Source organism: Aulostomus chinensis, chromosome 17 (genome assembly GCF_037954235.1).
Source record: "Aulostomus chinensis isolate RoL2024-O1b breed Wild chromosome 17, RoL_Achi_v1.0, whole genome shotgun sequence".
Taxonomy (NCBI): Eukaryota; Metazoa; Chordata; class Actinopteri; order Syngnathiformes; family Aulostomidae; genus Aulostomus; species Aulostomus chinensis.
Window position 1 is genome coordinate 17,672,674 of NC_141336.1, and position 23,616 is coordinate 17,696,289.

Below are 23,616 nucleotides of genomic sequence, written 5' to 3' on the forward strand. Positions count from 1 at the left end.
CGCCTGGTCTGGAGCCAGCAGGCTGCAGCTGCTGCTGCTGCTGCTGCTGCTGCACGGAGCGGGGATCCCGCGGTGGTCCCGACTGACCCGACTGAGGTGGGCGGGGTTGAGGGATTTCACCGCAGCAGAGACAGCAGAGGTTAACCATGGTGCAGTCAGTGAGACCCCATCTTAATGCAGTCGTTTATAATTACCAATAACGCCATACATCGATCTTTTTACGGCCATCACGTTCGAAGCGAAGCCGTGGCGACGTCCTCTGTGCTGGCGAGTATAAACGCAAGACTCCTAAACATCTGTGAAGCAATTCCAAAAATAAAAGCAACACCATCGGTCCTTTTGTAGGAATGGAAAAGATAGCGTGCAGCCAAGAAAGCCGCTGAATATTTTACCTTCCTTTATGTGTATGTTGGCAGAGCTTTTATTTTGAAAGTACTTTGAAAAGTGTTACAGTAAAATTCGTCCGTGTGCCCTCCCGTGTCTTTGAGTAATTTCAAAAGCCATTTGCCGCACCACTGAAGGTAGCTAACACCTTTATAAAACATTTATCTATCTAGCTAAACATCTAAATTATTTATTTGCCAATTTCATAGTATCTCGTGTGTTTTTGTGACGCTACATTTTTAAAAAGTCCTCTCGTTTAAGCTAATGTTAAGCTAACTGGTTTGTTAACATAGGATAATTGTGGTGTAACGACAAGTGAGGCATTAGCTCGGTATATACAGTTTACTTTGGGATGTTTTGTTTAATTTTTTCGTTTCATCGCTGTTTCTCAGATACTGTCGTTTATCGTCATTAACCACGAAACAACGTCAGTCTGTGGTGGGCAGGTGGGACATGTTGAGTATTGCCATGAATTACTCAATAATCCTATTGTCCGTCTGACAGGCACTGCTACCAGTTAAGAGCATAATAATAATAATAATAATAATTATTAATAAACAGGTGAAGTGGCGGTTAAAGTCTCGTCCTTTAGCTTTCACCAGTGGCGTAGCTGTAGTTTTTATGGGTTCAATCCTGCTGTAGACCCCTGGAATCATCATTCGATTAGAGGGTCAACCAATAATCTGCCTGTCCAATTGTCACACACCATATTCAGCATTTCTACTGTTGTCTGAATCAGAGATTTTTTTTTTTAATAAAAGTTTTTTGTTAAGTTCAGTGTGAAGGACAACTACAACATCATTGTGTCCTTGTTGGGGTCCTTTAGAGGGATGTTGCGACGTCCCAAGCCAACTGACTCAGAGGCGGACCTCCTCAGGGAGCAGGAGCGGTTTCTAAACTCCGGTGCTGAGTCTGCCGCTAATGTGGTCCGCCGTCCTGACAAGAGGAGAGGAGAGGCTGGAGGAGGAGGAGGAGGAGAAGATGGGGGACACGTCGGGCAAAATGGAGGAAGCCAGAGGGATGTAGTAACCATAGAAGGTAAAATACATGTCTGATTTCCTTCATCGCTGGTGGAGATTTTTGGGGTTCATCTTGTCTCAGCGGGAGACGAAGAATGTTTCGTAGCAGTGAGATCACGTGATGTAGATTTATCTCAAGGATTCTGTTGTCTTTAGATCTTCCAGATGACCTCCCCTCTCTGACGCCTGCACCTCCTAAAAAGTCCCGTTTTAAAGGCAGCCGCGTCACCTTTGAGGAGGAGGACGCCGAGGAGAGGCTGGACCAACACGACACCCACATCAGTGCTGTTCTCTCCAGGATCGTAGTAAGCAGCTGGCAGCACTTGAAGTTACCGCCTGGCATTTATAAGAAGCATATAGAATTATGTTTTACACAGTATTATATATTGTTAGGAAGCTATAAGGACATTTGAGAAATTAATACACATGATTCGTCAAAAGATAGTCTCCTGTGAAAACATATTTTTGATTGTTGTAGGGCTGTGATGCAACCGGAATCTCATATCTCAGAAATGCTACATGTTCCAGAATAGTTAATTTTTCTATGAAGTCAGTGAATAAGTTGTTTATATAAAATCACCAAATGGAAGGGCCTTTTCCTGATTTTATAAGTAACTATTCTCTTAACAAGCTACTTCCTCATATTTTTAATAATTTTTCCTGTAACAACATGTTGTGTCCATTTTCAGTCTAGTGTCTATATGCAATAAGTTTTTTGATGCGGTGAATAAAAGTGGCTTGTAAAATCAATTTGCAAACAGTATCAAATAATAAACATAATTAGGATCATCTTTAAAATTTTAATATCTTGGAAATGTCTCCATATATCTAAATATTCCTCTTTTTTTTTTTTGGAAGGAGAGAGATACCAGCTCAACTCCAATATCTCTACCAGCAATCACCGGCATGGCTTTTCCCAAAGCATTGCACCGCTCTGCAAACAGTCAGGTAAAAAAAAAAAAAAAGTCTCTCCTTCTCTCTGAAATTGTTTGAATTTCACTAACTTTTAAGGACAGATTGCTTCTTTTCGTGATCCTCCGTACGCGCAGTGACGTGGTGTAGCGTTCGTCTAAGATTTGAACGAGCTGGTCTGTCATGCAGAAGCCGCTGTCCTCGGCTGGTGGGAGGAAAAGCATCTTTGCTCGTCAGATTGCAACTCAGAGACTGAAAGAGGGAAAGACACCCTGGCATTGTGAATCCGAATCATCCCAGAAAGACAAACCCAGAGAGCAGATGCCCCCTGCTGAGGCTAGTATGGATACAGATCAGTGTAATCCTGCTTTTCATGGTATGTACTTCAGTTCTGTTACTCTGTGTCCTACACACAATTGCTAATGTTGTTGTACTTCTTCAATTAACTGTAATTCTTCTTGAATGATGTCCAGTGCTTCTCAAATTGTTCCTATCTCCTCACTGCTCTTTGCTGAACCGATCTAGCTGCAGTCTCAAGCTCCAGGATGGTGTCTGGTGAAGGGCTTAGGGGTCCAGATAGCTCAGGAGAGTCCATGAGGATCCACAAGGAGAACCAGGCCAAGCTTCAGGCGATGTCTCAGGCTGAGATACTGGAGGAACAGAAGAGACTCTTAGCTCAGCTTGGTAAGCAATCATGTATTTCACAAGTACACGCAGATCTTTGTTTTTCATTTTGTTCCTCTTGTCTGTGTGTGTGCGTGTGTGTGTGTGACACAATTATTTCTGCATCCTAGATCGTAGACTGGTGGAGTTTGTTAGGTCTCGCAAAGCCCAAAGTGTTCCGTCCTCCTCCTCCTCTTCATCCAAACACCCGGAGGGGAAGAGCAGCAGGGAAAATGCTCCACTTGTAAACCTCAGCACAGAGTCAGACTCCTCCAGCGGTGCTGTGCTGTTCCAGAAAAGCCAAGAAGTAAAGATGGAGGGAGAGGGGGAACTGTCACCGTCGCCTGCTCTGCTGGGTACAATGAATTCTAAACAAATCTATGTTCCTCTAACTTGTTTGTTGCTTTTGGTCTCTGCTGCTGGAGATTTAAACAAACATCATTTAAGTGATTTTAATTAACTTGCTCTGATTTATCACCTGTTTTACTTTAAATGGGCCTGTTATTTACTACATAAATATCATGCAAAGAAGACTTCAAACTGGCAATAGAGCAAATAAAACCTGTTAGGGAAATGTATACTGAGGTAATACATCAAGTTAGGAGAGGGAATTTTCTTATAGATTTGTAAACAATCCTACCAGAGTAGTTGCCCCCTGCTGGCCAACCTGCAACACGCAGGTTAAAGAACCTTCTGCATCAACTACACCCACTTCATTTATGCAGTGTGTTCTCTCTCTGATTTATCCCTCTCAGCTCTTCCTTCCCCCTCCCCCACTCTTCCCCTCTGCTCTCCGAAGCATCCATCCTGTAATTGTATAAGTAACGTGGGATGATTCTGCTGCACGGCGAAATTCTGAACATAAAGCTAACCATTGCCTTCACTTTGTGTGATTAGCAGAGAAGCTGCGCTGAGCCACAAGTTGCTGCTCACTGCAGATTATTCAGAAGCTAAATTCTTCACACTGAAGTAACTGATGCTAAGGGATCATATTAGGACAGCTCTTGCACATCATTTATACCAGTCCGCTGCTCAAAAACAGAGTAATCCCTTTGTCATCTGCATGTTTTTTTTCCAGTTGTGTTGCATTACATGCACGCTGGACCTGTTGCTTTATTTGTTGTCGTTCCATCAAATGATTTTGTGTAATTTGAGTGGTTTCTTATCGAAAATATACTTTTGTGCCTGAATTCAGAGCAAGATCTGCCAGTGAAGCCTCAGAAGGAATGGGTCCACATGGACAAGCTGGAGCCTGAGAAGTTGGAGTGGATGAGAGACTTACCTGCACCCAGAAAGACCGGAACCAAGCAGGTACCAAGAGGTTGATCCCTCTGGTCAAATGTGGAACTCAATTCCATTCAAACCTTTGTGTTAAAAAGTTTTCTTCAATTTGAAACTTTTGTGAACTTGAGCCAACATGTTCTGGGGTTTTATGTTCTCATAGGCAATGCAGGCCCGCTTTGATTTTAACGGGACTGTAATCTCCCCGACCGAGGACCTGCCCACCCACCTGGGCCTGCACCACCATGGGGAGGAACCTGAGGTCACTACCTAGCTTTATACTGCAAATTCAGTTGCTCATGATATTAATATTGATATAGTATATATAGTTTTTTAATTGATTGTAAATTAACCTCATGTCTTATTCATTATAATACTAATATTTTGCTCATATTTAGATTTTTGAAATTGAATTTTTGTAATACATTTTATGGAAAAGTTTCCAATTGGCCGTTTTTGACAAAGACTTCTGTGGCTTAAGACCACTGGACAGTTACAGAATCGCCTGTAATTGAATTTGCCTGTGCAGTTATGTAATAAATAAATATAGATTTACTTTGTTGCTATATATTTAATTTAGTAAAACTTAATTTTGAAAACAGCACTGCACAATAGAATCCGTTTTAAAATTGTCAGTAATTTGTGTTCCTTTTCTTAATGATCAGGCAAGTAGACTCATGATATCATTTGTTTATTATAATGAAATTAGAAACTGAGTTTTTCACCAGATTTCGCAGCGCTGCTGAAAACTTCCACATGTCTAGCGAGAGTCTTTCTGTTTGCTGGAGTAAATTATAGGAGGGTTGTTTCCTGGAATGCTAATCTGGCAGGTTGTTGTCCTCAGCGGGCAGGTTACTCTCTGCAGGAGCTCTTCTTATTGGCTCGGAGTCAGGTCATCCAGCAGAGGAGTCTGGCCCTCAGCACCATAGCTAACGTCCTTGCAAAGGTACACGCACGCACGCACACACACACACACACACACACACACACACACACAACGGGACAATGATCAGGTACCTGCAGTCACTCATATAGTGTCTCAACTTGCAGGCGCACACTGGGGAATACTCGTTGCTTCTGAAAGGCAGCGTTATTTCCACTCTGCTCGATGCCGGCCTGCTCTTCCTACTTCGCTTTGCATTGGATGACAGCGTGGAAGGAGTGATGTCTGCAGCCGTGCACGCACTCAGAGCACTCCTAGTGTGCGCAGAAGATGAAGTAGGGAAACTTCAGTGCTTTGCATTCACAAATGTATTTCAGTTAAATTGCACTCAGTTCCTGCACATTTCCACTGCTTGTTGTTGCAAGTACCTGCCAGAAATAAATCAGGAAAGTCTTGTTGTCTCATAGCAACAAGACTGAACATGTATTCTATTAAATATTATAGACACAGATGCGGTTTGTTATAGGACTGCCTAAATCCATTTTCTAGCCTTTCAAGTATTTGTTACCTCTGTCAGGAGTGTTTGGACCTCACCTTCTCCTGGTTTCGTGGCCTGGCCGCCTTCCCAATGCTGCCGTCTGCTCAGGAGGAGGAAGATGAGGAGGATGAAGGGCTGGATGAAACTTTAAAGGAGACAGCCAAGGAGAAGGAGGAGAGGAAGACAGATTTTGATGTGGCCTGTCAGGATGTTGTCAAAGTAAAATAACTGTTCCCCCTCAGAGTTGTGATTTGTAACACGCTTTAAAGATCTGCTCAAAGAAGTTGTTTTATTCAAGGTTTAATTATTGGCTCTTTGGTCCTATTGTTTTTTTGCTGATCCAGGGTCTGCTCAGGATGAAACTGCTCCCTAGGCTACGCTACATCCTCGAGGTGGTCCGACCTTCGCCACGGGTGGTCCAGGATGTGTTAGAGCTCCTGACTCGTATCGCTAGGCACTCTTCTTCATCTGCTACTCAGGTAACGTCAGCAAGCGCTCCGTTTTACGAGGACATGTCTCATTATTACCTTGTTAGGGGTGGAGCCACATCTGAGTACTGTTTTCAGTCATATTCAGGAAAACAGGACAAAAAAAATTAACCAATTAAATGTGGAAGTCAGATCAGGATGTTAGGAATTTGCAGGAAACATTGCCTTGACGGAGGTCGGCGCTGTATGTTTTTGTCCTTTTCCGGTCACCAGATTTCATTTCGTTCATTTTGCCCTCTCAGGTGCTGGACTGTCCTCGCCTGATGCAGACTGTGATGTCAGAGTTCCTCCCCATGTCCTGGACCACGCCGTCTTCTCCCCTCCCTCAGTCAGTTTATGGACTCCCACTATCCTGTGCCGTCAAGCTCATAAGAGTTTTGGCTACCTCTGGGAGACATGCCTGTGCCAGATTGGTGGGTCCATTTTGAAATATGCCTGATGAGGTGTTCTTTATCAGGAATTAATGGATGATGGAGGGGACTGCGCAGAGGACAGCAGCCCATCCAGTTCATCCTTCAGGTGAATGTAACAGCCATTCCCTCCTCTCCCTCCAGCTCAACTCTCTGGGTGTGACGGAGCGTCTGTCTTGTCTGCTGAGTGCTGAACCCAGTGAGCTGCTGCTGGAGCCAACTGAGGCTCTCAGGATCACCACGGAGGCCTACAGGCTGTGGGCAGTAGCAGCCGGCTATGGACAAGCCTGCAGATTATACATGTAAGTTAAATCTGGAAAGATTATGTGAGCAACTGCATCTGACAGCCTCCACCTCGTTAATCCACTGATGAACTGTATTCCTCAGAGACCTGTATCCAGCCTTGGTGAAGGCGCTGCAGGGTCTTCACATTATTGTGGCCCACTCAGGTATTCTGTTGCCTCTGCAGCTCCAGCGTGTTCTGGCCCTCCTCTCCCTGCTCACACAGGTCACACACACTGCCGGCTGCCACCAGGAGCTACAGGCTGGCATGGTCAGGTACACAGAATAGTTCTGTAATAAAACCTCTCATCTACCAAGCTGCAGGTGAAATGTTCAAGATCCAATATTTGCTTGATTCTTCATCAAGCTCACATTTTTTTTGTCTTTCCTGCAGTTCTGAGAGAGACGAATGTCCTCCTCCTCCTCTGGTGTCGTGGGGTCATGTCACAGGGTTGCAGCCATCACTGCTGAGCCATTTGAAGAGCTTTGTTAAGAGTCTTGATAATCCACTTCAGAGAGACACCAGCCTGACTCTGATACCAGTTTATCTGCTCTACCTGGAGGCCCACTACCATCAGCTCTCCAGACAGGTACGACTCTCTGCTCCTCCAAGGATAACCTGGATCACAGGGGTAGTGCTTTTGGTTTAAATTTTCTACATAAGCAGTTAGTATATTTATTTCATTTTATAAAAAAGATATGATATAGAATTAATCAAAGTTGATGTGCAGGTGAGGTAAGAAAACCATCCTAGGCGCAAGTTGGTACTTGCAAATGTAGAGATTAAGAACAAAGAAGGGGAAAAGGAAAATATTGTGAATAGGAAGTTAATTTTTTAACAGCGAAATACAAGAATGCATTCAGTCCAGAAATTATAGTTAAGAACCTAAATAATCCGCAACAGTTTTGTCAAACAATTTAAAAACACCTTTAATCTACAGTGTTTCCCATGTTAGTGTATATTCATGTCTCCTTCAATGTTCTTTGGTGAAGTTTAAACTTGCGCACCTCCATAGCTTTTTGAACACTGCCCCCTGTTGGTGTGAGACTACATTCATTGATAATCTGCAATATTGCAAAACAGAGAACATTTCAGTACGTTTGGCCTCTCAAATAGGATTAACTGTCATTTTTTATCATTATTAAATATAAAATATTTCAAATGGGTATTGTCCTATGATAAAAATCCTATCTCTTTTCTTCAGAGCTGTTTCAAGCCAGTAGAAACCCTTCAGGAACTGGAGCTGCTGGCGTCTGAAGTTCTTCTCCCCCTGATGTCTCACTTTGTTGTTCAAGACATGATAAAGAACCTCAAGTACGTTTATCTACTGTAAAACCCATGTAGTCATTTTAGTTCCTCTTATATCATCATCATACTCATTTTTGAAATGAAATATTTCTTTCTACTTTTGTTTCTCCAGGTCTTTTTCAGTAGTGTGCAATGATCACTCTACTCTTCGGGGTCTGGACACAGTTCCCAGCCTCCCTGGGTTGGCTTGCCCAGGATGGAGGGGGCGTCCAGGGCTACTTGCTCCCGTCTCTCCCTTCCCTCTTCTCACAGGCCTGGGGCTCCTCCTGGACACAATCACAGGCATCCACAAAGGTCTCAGCTGCAAGGTAAGTTTAAGGTGGTGTCATAGGGTTTATAAAGTGCCATATATTTGCCTAAAATTTCACTTTTTCTTTCTTTAGTTCAGCGCTCTACTCCTGTCAGAACCTGTGATTAGTTATCTGCGTTGTTGCAGTCAGGCAACGCCCAGTCTGTCTCACACCAGGGCCTGGCTCCTCCGTCATGAACACCACCTCGTCTACCTGCTGCTGCGCTTGGCTCATAGACTGGTAAAGCCAACCCTTCCAAGATATTTATAGCTTTTAAATGATGAATCACAACTTATTTCCATTCTTTGAAGCCACTTAAGTTAAAGGCCTGCAATCAATAATGAGTTGAGTCTGATTTCCTCAACTTATCTTCTTCTCCTGGAACGTTGTGTTTTTACCTTTTAAATTAAATGTGTCACCTCACAAACCTCTGTCCTCAGGTTCCCGTTGACCCTGAAGTTGCCAAGCATGCCTCACTCTACCACCAGGTGGCACTGGTTCTCCTGCCATGGTTATTACCAGGCAGCGAGTACCTGGCACAGGAGTTGCTCTCCACCATCATCTTCAGCAAGGACTTTATATCGTAAGTTTCCAGAAAATGTAATAAGCTGACATCAGGTACCTGTATGAAGTTTTCTAAATCAACCCAAAAAAAGGTGGTAATCTTATTTTGTATCTTGAGGTTTTTTTTGTGTGTACAGTAATGGACATATTATGGTTGAACAACAGAGCCTGCAACTAGTACGATTTAAAAAATTAGATGATATTAAGTATTTCACTGTAGAGCTTCATTCAAGAAGTAGATGACCCATTTTCATTAAAAAAAAACCAAACATGTTCCACATGTTCTATTAGTGTGTTACGTGACTGCGTGTTTTCCTTCCAGAGAGAGCCACAGCGGAGGCCCCGAGGCTATCGAGCTGGGGGAGCTGAAACTCCATGAGGAAACACCCAACAACAGCGCTCCATCTCTACAAACTGTTGGGACTCTTCTGAGAGAAGCCTGCATCCAGCTGCCGTCCATCCGGGGCTGCTTTCTCACTCACCTGGCCCATCTGGAGTCCTCCGTCCTGGTGTCCCGGGACGCTCACCTGGGCTACAACCCCTGGATCAACTCCCATCTCCTCCCTGAGCTCACTGGTCCAACCCTGCCGTCTGACTGGCCTTTTCTCCCCATCGTCAGCCTTTATGAGCAAACAGGGGTGTCTGATGGTGGTGGTCTGGCTGTGGAGGAGCTCCCTCAGGGGGCTCTACAGGTGGTGACCCACTGTCTGCAGTGGCTGCTGGTGCTGGAGGTCTGGAGGGAGGAAGCTCTAAAGGTACATAGACACACGGAAGCTAACAAGATCTGTGAAGCAGGACCCAAACGCATCAACTGGAGCAAAATAGTCTTCATACGAACAGATTCAGTGGAAGGGACAGACAGGAGCTTGGCCGAGGTTCGGGCGTAGGTTGGTACCAGGAAATCTAGAGACACAGGGGCAGGGACACCAGGAAGACAGGAGAGGGATAACAAGGGGCCAGCAGGTTGGGAAGAAGACAAACAGGGAAGGCAGGTCAGGCAGGAATAGGGAACGCAGGTTTCAGAAGTGTGAGATAACTCAGCGTTCTCACGGCGAACAAGGTGAAGGGCAGGGGTTTAAGCACACCTCCAGTGGGATCTGCTGCAGGGGTGCTCGTTAGGGGAATGGGAAGTAGGTGGAGGGGGGCGTGGCTGGCCGGGCGCTGTTATAGAAGCCTCATGTTCTGTCATGTAGAGAGCTAGACTGATACCAGATCTCTTAATATGATATAAATCTCTTTTGTGAATTTAGGTTATTAATATTTGGACTTTGACATGGATCGAAGCGAAGTAAAATCTGGTCAACTGGACGTAAGTAGCTGCTGGTGCTGGAGGTCTGGAGGGGTTTAAGCACACCTCCAGTGGGATCTGCTGCAGGGGTGCTCGTTAGGTCCAGTTGACCAGATTTTACTTCGCTTCGATCTACGATGACCTGGATGAATGAGAACCTACACAGACGACTTTGACATGTTTTCCCTGGACAATATTTTCAGCATATGCATTTCTGTTTTTAGGTGATCCTCCCTGTTGCAAAGCTGGCCCGCCTCTCCTGTGTGTTCCTGTGTTCTAGTGACTTGTTCCTGGAGAGACCAGTTCAGAAACTGACCTGGGGTCTGTTCAGACTGCTGACCAGGTTTGATAAAATATTTTAAATGTTTTATCGGATGGAGAAATGCAGCTGATCTCCTGGTAAACAAGCGTTCTTGTGTACACAGGTGGTCCAGGCTGGACTCTTTGGATCTGAATGTCCCTCCTCCGGGTCTCGCCTCCTTCCAGGATTTGTATTCGGCTCTCCTGGCTCAATATGAAGCCGTGTCCTTTGGAGACCGGCTCTTTGGCTGCTGGATTCTCTTACCCCTGCAGAGGAAGTACAGCGCTACCATGAGGCTGGCTGTGTTTGGGGAACACGTGGGGATGCTGAGGTCACTGGGGGTCACTCTGGAGCAGGTGTGGACCAGGATGCTTTTTCATGATCGTGAATGTCCTTTTACAGCTCCACATTTATTTTAATACCTTTCTCTGTTACCTGCAGCTCTCTATTCCTATCGAGCGGTTCACCTCTCCTCCCGAAGACTCTCTCCCTCTCCTTCGCCTGTACTTTCGCTCTCTTGTAACGGGGACCCTGAAGCCATGTTGGTGTCCTGTCTTGTATGTGGTCGCCCTCTCTCACGTCAATGCTTTCATCTTCTCTCAGGATGCTGCTGCACAGGTACAAGACATGTATAGTCTCTGGTACCTTTAAAAACAGATGGATAATGGTTCAAGTATGTTTCTGATCCTCCTATGTGCTCATATGAAGCTGTGTGATGTTTTTCATCAGCCAAAATTAATCCCAAGGCCTCCCTGAGTGCACACACACACACGTAACGATTTAGCATACATGGAAGGCTCAGTGGATTTATGGTAATTAATGCACATTTCCTGAGTCAAATACGAGTGGAAGCTAAAAAGGAAGGGTGCCTCAGTCCAGTATGTTATTGATGTCATGTCATGGTACTGATTAGCCTGAAAGTTGGTCTCACATGCTCTACTTGGCTGTTCCACTTTCATAAATATTGATTTAAGTCACGCTATGTAATTACTATTATTTTTCGTGTGTTTGTTTCTCCGTGACATTTGAGGTTGTCAACCTTCTAAATGTATGTTCTCCTTTCACAAAGACATCATCTCCTAAGAGCGAGGCTGGAACATTGATAAATGCAACCGGAGAGTTTTTTGTTTTTTGGTTCTTTTATAAGCACTAAGACATAAAGTGTCAGAACGCAGGACATCAGTGAAGCCTTTGATCTTAAACCCCTTCATTCTTTCCAGGAGGTTGAAGCAGCTCGGCACAGTATGCTGAGGAAAATCTACTACCTGACTGATGAGGTACCCCTTTGGTTTGTTTTGCATCCACCACTCCCCCCTCCCCCCCAGCCCTCTTGATTTATGTACGCTCAGAGGTGTTTATTGTTCGTTCTCGATGCTCCCCTCGGCTCTCGCATAACTTTTTGATGATGTTTTCTTCACAGCTCTAAAAATGCCATATTCCTCTAACACATAGCCCTATTTTGCGCCGTCTCCTTCTTTTTTTTTTGGTTTTAATTTTCTTCCCTCAGTATTTGCCAATCCTCATATGTGTCATGAAATAAAGAGGTTTTCTGTTTGTTCATTTTTTCTTTTTCTTTTTAGTGATTTCAGTAACAACCCTGCTCCTGTCGTTTAAACATCTACAACAATCTTTTCTGCACCCCTGAATCTTTTGTCTCAATACAGTTTATAATCCCTATGTGGTTGTTTACCTGTTTGTTTCTTGCTCTCGTCACCTGCCTCACATTCAGGTGTTAAGGAACCACCTGCTGCTGTTCCGCCTGCCCCAACTGCGCTCAGACGTGGGATTCAACACGTACGAAGAGCTGCCTCCCACCAGAGCGAAGCGCCTACAGAGTGTTGTGGGACTGCAGGACAGCAGCAGTAATAAAGGAGACTGAGGGGAGCTGGGAGATTAAAAACAAACAAACAACAACAACAACAAAAAAACTGTGACCCAAAGTAAAAGATGCACTCCCAGGAGGAGAGCAGAAGATGGAGAGGTGACAAGGTCATCAAGAGCCGATGTCACACTACTGACCTTCACTGGAAACAATCACCCCCCCCTCCCCCGCTTTGGTTAAGTCAGCCTGACTGGACTGCAACACAACCAACAAAAAAACAAAACCAAAACTTAAATACAAGCACAGATGCAGTGGGACGTGGAGCCCACAAAACATTCCTTCTCGGCAAACAGAGGAGGAATTTTCGACTCGAGCTTTTTCTTCTATCTTTTTTTTTTTTCCCAGCCTTACAGAGTGTCTGTTATGATTTAAAAAAATGGTCCAAGACATAATTTTGGCATCTCAGAGTGAGGACACATGTCCTACTTTTTTAAGTGCCTGAATAATCCTTTACTGAATAAAACATGATGCTAAGTATGTGTTACATTTTGGCACCTTCATCGCCGTGAAAATGCTAAGCTGTGGAATGATAAACCACCAAGGGTTTTGGTAATTGTCAATCGAAATACCCTTTATGACAATGAAAGAAGATTGTTTCTCTTGGTTTTAATTATTCAATCCCCCCCCCCCCCCAAAAAAAAATCCAGATTCAGTTTTGAGACTAATGATTTAAGAAAGATACATTGTTCGTTTATATTGTCAATCAGTAACACTTGCACTGAAATCCTTTACCAACTAAGATGAACTCACTTTTCCATTGAATCAAGCCTTAGTGTTGGCAGTGAGGGATTCAGAAATTGCACTTGAGCGAGCCGTGTGTTTCCTGCACATGTGCTCATACATCCCCTTCTCGTTTGCTTTGAAAAAAAAAAAAAAACCCAAATTTGCAGGAATGGAGCCAGTCCATCTGCCTAGCAACATATTTTCACTTGCACAAGACAAATGAAAAAAAACCCAACAAAATTAAGTACATGAGCTTCGTAACATCATGGATGCAGATGCTTCTACGCAGGTGGAGCATGCGTCACAACCTCTGAGCCGGCTCACTTTGAGCTTGATTTTTGTTCAAGATGACAAGAAGATGTAATCGACTGAAACACTATCGGGGCGGGAACCGCAGTAACGAGCGCATACGAGTGGCCCAATGGGAAAAGTGATCCGGTAGCTTCAGCAGTTCGGTCTGCGGGGAGAAAAAGGCAGTTAATAGGTTTGGGGAACAACAACATGTGATGATCGTGAGGAAAAACAGACGAGCAGCTCGCACGTTAAAAGATGTGAATTGGGGACGTGATCAGACTCGGCAGGAATGGTCTGTCTGCAATTACATAGATGGGTTGCAGTGCAGAAACCGCTTGTTTTATAGATGTATGCACACTTGAGAGTTCAGTGAATTGAAAGCAATTGTGAAATTGTTGCTGGAGTCATTTGTCATGTCTTTGGACAAGCGGATAAGCGCATGTGTAGGGAACACTGAGAGAAGCCTACGATAGCGATCACCTCTCTCACGATCCTGATAGAAGTGGGCTCTTCCAGGATGGCTGCATGCATGCACGGGGTCACTAAATGGTATTAAAATGATGTGAAGCAGAAGCTCAGACCTTCAGGGTCTCTAGACAGCATCCCAGCTGAACACCTATGGGAGATATTGCACCAAAGAGAGATTTTAGAGCAGTTTACGCTAAAGACTTGCGATAAGATGAAACGGTTGCAGAGGTGTAAACTGGCTCATCTCAGATAAGATCAAGTATGTGTTTAGCCATTCAAGTACTGCATCACTTCCTTGGAACTCCCGAATAAAGAAATAACCAGTCACTTATGTATTTGGCTTGAAGCTAATAGTACCCCATGGCCACCTACTATAAAAAAAAAAAACCCCGCAGAACTACCAGCAAATGTCACCTTAAAAAGTCTTAAATGCATCATCTGAAATATTTCCTTCATCGTCTTGATTCAGCTGCTTATGCTCAGATTACTGATCTGAGCATAAGCAGCTGGTGCAGTCAAGTTGAAGGAACTCACTCAGGCCGTTCATGGTGGTTCAGTTTGTGATTAGCTCAAATCAAAATGTCAGTAGGTTACTGAGCATCCAGATGTATAAAGGAGCCGTGGGTTCTACCAGGCAATGTGCTGGAGAGTTTAACGGATGTTTCTTGTAGATGTTATCCGTCAGTTGCCAGCTCCGATACATGGCTTTCATAACTTTATGGAGTGAGACATCAAGCTTTTGTGCTGTGTGTGTTTTTATCGATCTTGATATAGATCCATTAACCCGACGACCTTGTATGCCAGGTTTTATTTTGAAAGAAAACTGCACTGCTGTACTTTCCTCAAAATGACCCCAGCAAAGCGGCTTGAAATACAAAATAACATGATAAAATCCCGTAAAGGTAACAGGAAGTAATTTAGGAGAAAAACCTTGCCAGGATCTGAAGAAAAAGCAGATAATTGGCTGGATGCTGGGCTCGATGAGGCCGTCACCAATAATGATTACTGGTACAGGCCTCATTGTTAATGAGCATGAATTCCTTCAACTGGGCTGTAATGAGGTGTGACCAGATCTGGATCCTCTCTGCATTTTTTTTTTTTTTTTTTAGCCAGCAACAAGAGTTTTCGGTGATATCCAGAAAACAAAAAGCCTTTTCCCAATTTGTTCTCGTGATTGATCGCAAAGCCGATTCACCGCCACCCAACACATTAGGGTTTCACTGCAGCTGTAAAAGCCACGCTCCCCTCGTCACATCTCCAAATGAGACATTTTTTTTCTGGAATGAGATCAGTTGATTTCTTGGCTACATGGACATTGCATTTCATAACTGTTCATTCAGTCTTTTGTTATTAAATCCAGTGAAGTGAATAACCGGGCGCATGGAAAAGTGTCATGTGATCCTCGCACCGGTTGAAGTGCGTTTATCGAGGTGAGGGAGACGTTTCCAGCTTCCACTGTCACACAACATACAGGATTGTGCACCTCATTAATGCTTGATTGCTGCTCTTTCATGCAATGCTTCAGTCAGCGGCCCCTGTTAGTAAAATGATTGATTTTTCAAACCCTCCACCTGGGTATCTCGATGGAGAGCTAGGAGTCTAACGTGATCAGCCGTTAGCTCGTTTCCAGCCTGGAGTTGATCCAGGATCTGACTTCACCACTAATTGGCTTTTTGGTTTGGTTGAATGTGTGCTCTTTAATAAGGCTCTTTAATAAGGTTTCTGGGGAGAAACACATCAGGCGGTTGGTTGCTACCGTATTCGTACCATTTGTAAGAAATGAACTGAGCAACCGTTGCACACCTCTGGAACAACAGCACAAGCAAATCAAATTCTTGATCCTTTGCTATCAACAGAAGTTTTTAGATTAATATGTGACTAGTTTTAAAATGATGACAACACATGAAATGGAAAATTCAGATTATTAAAATGAAGGCGAGACCCTAAACTGGTGAATATGAAGGATTGCCTGCCTCTGTATGTGAGCCCTGCAACGTACGAGTGACAGGGTGTGTGACTGTCACCAGGCGGGTGTCGTGTGGACCTGCTCTGAATGGAGAGTCCCGAGGTGACTGCTGATCGGATTTAGAGCTACAGAAATGAAACAGAAGTGAGAAGTTTAAGATGACACCTCCACATCCCAAACCACACAAACTCCTTATGAAACATTCACTTTGAGGGCCCTGAGTCATTCTCTGCTTCGGTCCTATTATGTAACGATAAGGTTTTTGAGGTGAATTTCTGTTTCTGATTAAACTGTTTTGTTTTCCTTTTTACAATTTCAACACAGTACAGATTTTCACATGACACGGGCTGGCACTGGGCAGTTTCATGTCATTTTATTTCTTCATTTCATTCCTTTGTGTGGCTTTTTCTGATTAACCACACTAACCTGGTCCCATTTTTCAAAAATTTTCCACAACATAAAAGGCTGTTGCTCTAGCGCCTGCACTGTTTCTCTGTCAAATATCTTGGGTATGTAATTAGTCTGTGAAAGACAATGGCACCTCCTTTGGGCTTCTAATGGTGGTCACAAGGTTAACTCCACATCTGCTCTGTGTTTGGTCTCATTCATGGGGAAACATGCAGAACTGTTCTGCTCACATAAAAGAGCAATGTGCAAACAGTTTCACTTAAGCGAAATTGACGAACACAATTTCGAAGTTAAATTATCCACAGGAAAAAAAAATCACTTCTTCTTTTTTTTTTTTTTTTAAACTGACAATTTGACTAGTGGTGACAGCAGAATTCACTGTTTATTTAGACATTGATAGTAAATGGGGTTATTTATGGCCAGAAAAGACAGATCTGGAAACCTTCTAGACCTTTCTAAGCCATCGGACCTCAAAAAACGTGGACTTTTTGGATCGGCTGACGGCTCAATGGGACTACCACTGATTGTCTTGTATCCCAGAGGTTTGCGTGATGATGATGTTGGACCTGGAAGATGAATTGTTCTTGATTAAGAACATGCCTTTCTCACTCATATTATCTGCCCTAAAATCAGTGGAGGAAATGAAGGGATGGAAGCGTTGGCTCGGCGGCGAGATGTTTACTTTGCTAGTTGGCTTTTAAATGTGTGATTATGATTTTTGTCAATTGCTTTGGCGCAATTCAGCACCGATGTGTCTCCTGAGACAGCTCATTCAGGCAGCGTGTTACTGCCAGTGGCTCCAAAGTGAAGTATCCAATTATACATTTTTTCTTGGTGTTTAAAAGGTAGTCACATTGAACTCTTTATCCTGGTCAAGGTCCATACAGACAACTGATAAAGCACAGAAATGTAAGTGTGGGAGTATTTATCTTTTTTTATTTTGAAGGATTGCATGCTTTTTAGTTTTCATTGGTATGTCAAACCGAGGTTGTTCAAATGGGAAGATGTCAGAATGACTCTGAAAAGGAAAACGCTCGCTGAAAGTTGTTTGTTTTTTAAAATGCTATGCAGCCAGCAGTTTGCTGTCATGTCTCGAAGTGAGTGTCAAATGCCGATTTCATGAGTTCAAGATCCCACGCCCCCCCCCCCCCCCCCCCCGTAAAACGGAAGATCGCTTACTTTGAATAGAATCTGAGGAAAAACAGGTCATCATTCCTGAAAGGCTCACAGCAAATTACATAACAGAAAAATAAAAAGTCAAAAGAAGAAAGTACACAGCGCTGACCAGAGCAAAACGGGAAACTGGCCAGCGACACGCTGTATCTGACTTCAGTAACACTTAGCGTCACGCCACTGGGAATAACTGGACGTTGACCTTACACCTTCTGGTCTCCTTTGCAAGCGTCCTTTGCGTGCTTCTGCTGTGATGTCATCACAAGCTGCAGCAAGCTAAGACGTCTCACTTTCTGGTCCATCATCCAATGCTTTCATGCGGAAATTGATTCCTCAGAAGGACATCGGCCAGTACCGGATGACATTACTACGGTGAGAGCTGGCACCCGGGCTGTGGAGCAGCTCATTACGTGACATCAGAAACAATGATGCTGTCTGAAGTTAAACATTTGTCTTAAATCTTTACTGACTGGCTAAGTGGAACTAGTTTGAACTGTTCGTGTGTTGGGTACTGTACCACGGCGCTGTCTCATTACCACTCTTTTGGGATGAATCACACACTGTGTTTCTACGTTCGATGAGTGTTACCTAGATAAAAGTGGACAGCACTCACACACACACTGAGATTGAGATTGGCTATGGAAATAGAAATCATAGTTGTTTTTTTCAAATGCCACCCAAAATGTTGTTGTTGTTGTTATGCCAGGCAGTGATAAAAACAGGCTTAAGTCTGTCATCGTCAGGGTTGAGAGCTGGTTATTGTATGACGAATGATGAACATTCTTGTATTCCTCATGAATTATGACACGTGTTGATATTCTGCTCCACGCCGGCCCGACACCTCACAGGTCAGGAGCGAGAGGAATCTCCTTACCTTCCAGTTGCATTATTCAGCAGCAACAAGGCCAAGCACACATAAAATTGTCCTACAATTACACACATGACCTGTGTCCTTCACTGCAACATCAGTTATATGGAAGGGAAACATAGGACATGACTGTACACATTGTGTGTTGATGTCTCTGTTGTGGACCAGCTGGTTGATGAGATTGTCTTCCTGAATTTCCTCCTGGATCTCAGTCTTTGCATCGTCTGCAATGAACGTTCTCCAGATCCTTTTCCTCCATTGAGGCTAAAGGCCTGTACATTCAAATTCACAGACTTAATTGTTGCATGACTGAAGTTGTACTATCGTGACGAATTGCCATCTTGACACGAGGAGAATTGCGGTGCAGAATGATTACATACCTGTGTTCCCTGGAAAATGTTTTGATGACTGATGATACAGTGGGCCGAGCTACGTTTCGGCTGCACCTGGCGACCAGCTCCTGCCGTTGTTAGGCCATGATTGATGATATGGTCCATAAGCGTGGCTTGTATTTCATCTGGGACGCGTCTATCTCTTTACACTCACTCCGTCTTCCTATATTCTGCTGTCTTCCCTTTCCTACACCTCCCACATGCTTCCTATTCCATGGAGAGCTTGATGCATTTTTTCCGGTGTGTAACGGCGCGCACTCCTGCATGTTCGCAACATGTTTGGCTCAAATGTGTTTTTTCAGACAGCAACTACCAGCAATCTACAGTATGAGATACTCCCAGCTCATTAGTGCAGTTAGAAAACTGACAAAAGATGCGATCTGTCAATTTATCAGACTTGAGGCTCGGGGGTGTTGAACATTACATCACAGGCTCGTCTGCAGGCTACTTCATCATTACTGGTGCAGCGGAGAAACGGAGGACACAAAAGCGTCGCTCAACTGCCATCACATGGACGGTTTCACTGTCAAAGCTTCAACCATTTCCTCTGGTACCAGTGGGAAAGTTTTAGAGCCGCATGATTTATTGACATTCAAATTATCATCGGCTAACCAGATGTAGCCGTCTCAGCTGATGGAGCAAATGCAACATTCCACTTTTGATTTTGACAAATAGAAAACAAATATTCTTTCAAATGGTCACATCCATTTTCTACCGCTTATCCTGTTCAGGGTCGCGTGGGGGCCGGAGCCAATTACCCTCATCTGGTGTACCATTTAAGTAACTTGTCACTCCCAGCCTCCTCCGTTTTTCCATCCACATTTCCTGTTACCTGTTAAGATGAACGCCATCTATAAATGACTGCTAGACACATTAGTTAACCGTTACCTAGTGGTTTACTAAGTATTAACTAACAGTTGTTACTGTGTCCTTATTATAGATCGTTAGCATTCACATTGTAGTGGATTGGGCATCATCATTTACCTAAACGTGCCGAAAGAATTCGAAAATGGAAACAAATAAATGGACTTTTTTTAAGAAGCAAAATTTTGTAGCTTAGTTCTGACTCCTCCAACTGTCATTTCCCTAATGACCAGCAGGTGGTGACAGGAGAGGTTATGAGAAGAAAACTGAAACCAGCTGTCTTGATTTATTTCCTCAGTATTGTGTTTCCTCCTGTGTTTCAGAAGTCTCTGTGCAGCATCACGTTTATTCAGGGTGACTTTGATGATGAAGCAGGCTATGCTAAGGTGCGGCTACGCTGTGATTGACAAGTGGAAAGAACCCCCCAACTACTCCCCACCCCCCCGCACACACACAAATATAGTTTCTGTTTACAAAAATGCATCCGAGCAATGACTAGAATGTCAAACCAACCCGCTCCTCTTATTTGAAATAATTCATCTGAGAACAGTTAATCTCAAAATAACGCAGAAAAGTCGTTCCGGGAAATGACAACAATCGATCTCAGGCAGGTCTCAATCTTTTATTAGCTCGTAAATCTGCTACGGATTTTCCGGCTAACACATTGAACACCAGACAACGCCTATTCAATGCTCCATCATCCCACTGCTGAAACTAATCTCCTCTGATTCACCCTCCTTCTTTTTTTTTTTCTTCCCCCATTTGCTGCTTTAACTCAGGAAATTAAAAACAATCAAGAAGCAATTAAAGAAGTACCTCAGAGATAAATCCTTGGAAGGACGAGGTAGAACAATTGGCGAATAAGCGGGTGCTTGGTTGTATTCCAACTGGAGGGGAAGCTAAACAACAGCAACAACAAAACAATTTGGTAAAAATTAAAGGCTGCAATATCTTGAGGACTAATTACTGTAATAAAAATGATGCTTCAAGGTGATTTCCAGAAATTTAATCAGTGAAAACATTACGTTAAATCTAATTAAAATAACTGGAAAGGAAGCAGGATGATCATAACATTCAAGCAAAGGTTTTTGGTGGGATTTGGGGAGGTTAAAGTATGACGATAAAGTTTTTACCCTGAACGCCTGTAAAGTTCTGCAGAACTTAATCATTACGCCAGTTCTGTTCCGGGGAGTGAAGAGGAAACTGTTAAACCTCAGCTTCCTCCGGTTCCATATCCGTTATTAAATGATATGATAATAATAATAATAATAATAATAATAATAATAATAATAATAATAAAGCAGAAATAGTTTTATTATCAACCCTGCCAAGATGGGGTCATGTGATCACCGGCTTCTGTGTGACTGAAGAATATTTAAAAGATAAATTGATAAATGGATTTTGATTAAATTCAGCAGAAAGATGAGTAACAGGAATAGGAACAAGAGATTCATTTATGGAGGTACTCTGGATCAAAGTGTAGATCCTGGAACTGGAAAATTGTTCTCTGCTACTGGCAGGATAGAGCTGAGTTAGCTGTGGTTTTCTGGACGTTTCACAGAGGAATTCCAGTCTGCGTAAAACAGTTAAGAGAAAAATGTTTTGGTGTTTGGAAATCATAATGAACGCGCCTAAACCTTCTGTTCTCCTCACATAACTGGAGATAGAACTGGAAAATGGTTCCCAAAGACTTGTTTTTGATGGTTTTGAAGAAAAATTATGAAAATATTTCAATGGAGGTATGCGCTCCTATACCACCCACCCTACTGGAACATGCCATTAATGAACAATATACATGTATATGTGTGTGTGTGTGTGTGTGTGTGTGTAGGACTTTACTGTAGCACAGTCTTTCATGGTGAGAACATTTCATATATGAGTCTCATAAATCAGACATGAAAGCAAAAACCTGTAAATTAAAATCCGTTTTTTTTTCCCTTTTTTGAAAGTTATGAGCTGCGTTTTCATTTTTTTTCGCCTCAAGTTGGGTATTATTTGAAAAAAAAGGGATGAGTATATTTTGATAATAGCAGAGTGAAAAAAAACCCCAAGCAACAGGTCTTTTTACCTAATATACGATCGTGTCATGTCAAATTAATATATATGTAATAAAATATGTGGGAGATAATATTTTGTTTGGGGAATGAAGTGATAGATCATTTAATTAATATAAAATGTGGATCCACATATCACTCTTCCACAATTATTTAATAGTGGGTTATGTATTTTGGCACTGATACCCAAGATCTCCCAGGATTAATCTGACTTTTGTATCCTCATCATAGTCAAACCTTTCACACATCCAGCAAAATATCATCTCCTTCACGCTTTGCCAGAAATTTAGTAAGATCAAGAACCGTGTCTTCAGTCCTGCCTCAAGCGATTTTCTTTCTTTTCCCACCATTGATGTAATATACTGGTTCATATTTGGGGTTTTGACTCAAGTAATCTCACCTTTAAAGATTGATTACCTTCAAATCCAGGTATCCGTTCCTGGGGGGATAAAAGTAATTGTCTTTCAACAGCTATAAAAGAAACGAGCAAACGTAATAGGGTCTTCGCCCCGGAGTACCTCCGGGCTCAGGCCCTAATAATTCATGTAGGTGATTGTAGGCTGGTAATTACATAAATAATAAATAAATTCCCCTTAAATGAAGTTGTACTGTGATTCATCTCTGGATGTCTGCACTATCTGCTGGCAAAAGAACAGATTTTGGGAGCAGAAGATTACTGATTTCCCCCTGTAGTCCAAAATGTACTTGATTACAACCTCAGTTGATGAGAATGCTTTGTTTTTAGTAATTACCACATGTTAGCATTGCTCATGTTAAACCAACCGTTTTGCTGTATGCTAGCATTGAAGCTTCTTCATGAGGCCTCATCAGTGGAGGTTCTTCCACACAAACCTGTCCTTACACGCTACACCCTGTTTTCTGTGTGTGTGTGTGTGTGTGTGTGTGTGTGTGTGTGTGAGTGTGTGTGTGTGTGTGTGAGTGTGTGAGTGTAAACTCAAATTTGTGCATAAGAACATTTAGTCAATTTAGCATTTAGCTGTTAGCCTCAGAGCCAGCTAGCACCGCCGTCTTTACCTAGCCAAACATTTGATGGTTGCAGCCTCTTGATCGCCGGGCAACAAACAGCAGCACAAACATTTCATTGTGTGTTAATGAGGGGAAAACGTTTAAAAAAAAATTGAGGTTGTTAATGTTTGATTTGAATTTTAAACTCTCACTGTAAGTCCTTCAAAACCCCACCAGATGGATTATTGTTGCTAAAAATTCATTTAGTGCCTCAAGTCAAAAACAGATCCTCTTTGAAGAATTAGGCTGTGTTTTGGAGTTTAAGCTCAAGAGTCCTTCAATGTAAAAAAAATTAAAATAAAATAAATAAAAACCCCAAACAAACTTGGATTAAAAAAAAAAAAAAAAAAAAGACAGCTGCAATTCCCCCATCTCAACAGAGAGAGATGCTGTTCAGGCAGCCGTCATTCACTGCTTCATCCTCCCCAGTCTGGGACATGCAGAGACTAAGTGGACTAAATGACTGTCACCAGGTCCTAATGCCATTAGGCGCTGTTGTAATTTGCTGAGACTGATTATATTACAGGGAGGACATGATGCTCTCACGATGTCCCATTAACAAAGCCTGCCTTCAGGCTTCAGCTGCATGGCCGGCTGAAAAACAAGAAGATAGTGAGAAGGCTGGAGACTTCACCGAACATCGCATGGGATATTTTCATCACGCTGGCATTCATGATAAACATGCATTTGACTGTTAATGCATTCTGTGCAATTTGTGAACTAACAACATCTATTCAAGTACATCCCACAACAGCTTTATTCATTAATGTGGGTTTATGCATTCCATTTACTGCAATCATTATGATTTCAGAGAAAAAGAACATGCTAAATACATTATGGATGAACTGGTGAGTTCATTCATAAAAAGTGCAAAACAAACCAGATA

At 42.9% G+C, this 23,616-nt stretch overlaps 1 protein-coding gene across 2 annotated transcripts; it reads left to right on the forward strand.

The window, feature by feature from the left end:
• On the forward strand, nucleotides 1-14,612 carry rpap1 (RNA polymerase II associated protein 1). 2 transcript variants are annotated; one of them, XM_086182644.1, is made up of 27 exons: nucleotides 1-96; nucleotides 1,211-1,422; nucleotides 1,560-1,708; nucleotides 2,262-2,351; nucleotides 2,505-2,691; nucleotides 2,841-2,999; nucleotides 3,110-3,334; nucleotides 4,174-4,289; nucleotides 4,423-4,521; nucleotides 5,104-5,205; nucleotides 5,310-5,477; nucleotides 5,720-5,899; nucleotides 6,025-6,159; nucleotides 6,411-6,581; nucleotides 6,723-6,880; nucleotides 6,966-7,136; nucleotides 7,255-7,450; nucleotides 8,066-8,175; nucleotides 8,282-8,477; nucleotides 8,553-8,699; nucleotides 8,900-9,042; nucleotides 9,346-9,778; nucleotides 10,536-10,654; nucleotides 10,737-10,968; nucleotides 11,054-11,230; nucleotides 11,833-11,889; nucleotides 12,342-14,612. In XM_086182644.1, the coding sequence occupies exons 2-27, from the start codon at nucleotides 1,215-1,217 to the stop codon at nucleotides 12,489-12,491; spliced, it is 4,278 nt and encodes a 1,425-aa protein (XP_086038770.1). In that variant the 5' UTR covers nucleotides 1-96; nucleotides 1,211-1,214; the 3' UTR covers nucleotides 12,492-14,612. The 2 variants fall into 2 exon arrangements, with proteins under 2 accessions (XP_086038770.1, XP_086038769.1); XM_086182643.1 differs by lacking the exon at nucleotides 1-96 and adding an exon at nucleotides 453-521.
• Nucleotides 14,613-23,616: the final 9,004 nt, after the last annotated feature.

What these genes read in the sequence shown, in the direction of transcription:
- rpap1 (XM_086182644.1), top strand. Translation starts at nt 1,215, where the DNA reads ATGTTGCGACGTCCCAAGCCAACTGACTCAGAGGCGGACCTCCTCAGG. An exon ending in ACCATGGGGAGGAACCTGAG is followed by an intron (nt 4,522 to 5,103) that starts GTCACTACCTAG and finishes TGTTGTCCTCAG; the next exon opens with CGGGCAGGTTACTCTCTGCA. An exon ending in GGAGGGAGGAAGCTCTAAAG is followed by an intron (nt 9,779 to 10,535) that starts GTACATAGACAC and finishes TTCTGTTTTTAG; the next exon opens with GTGATCCTCCCTGTTGCAAA.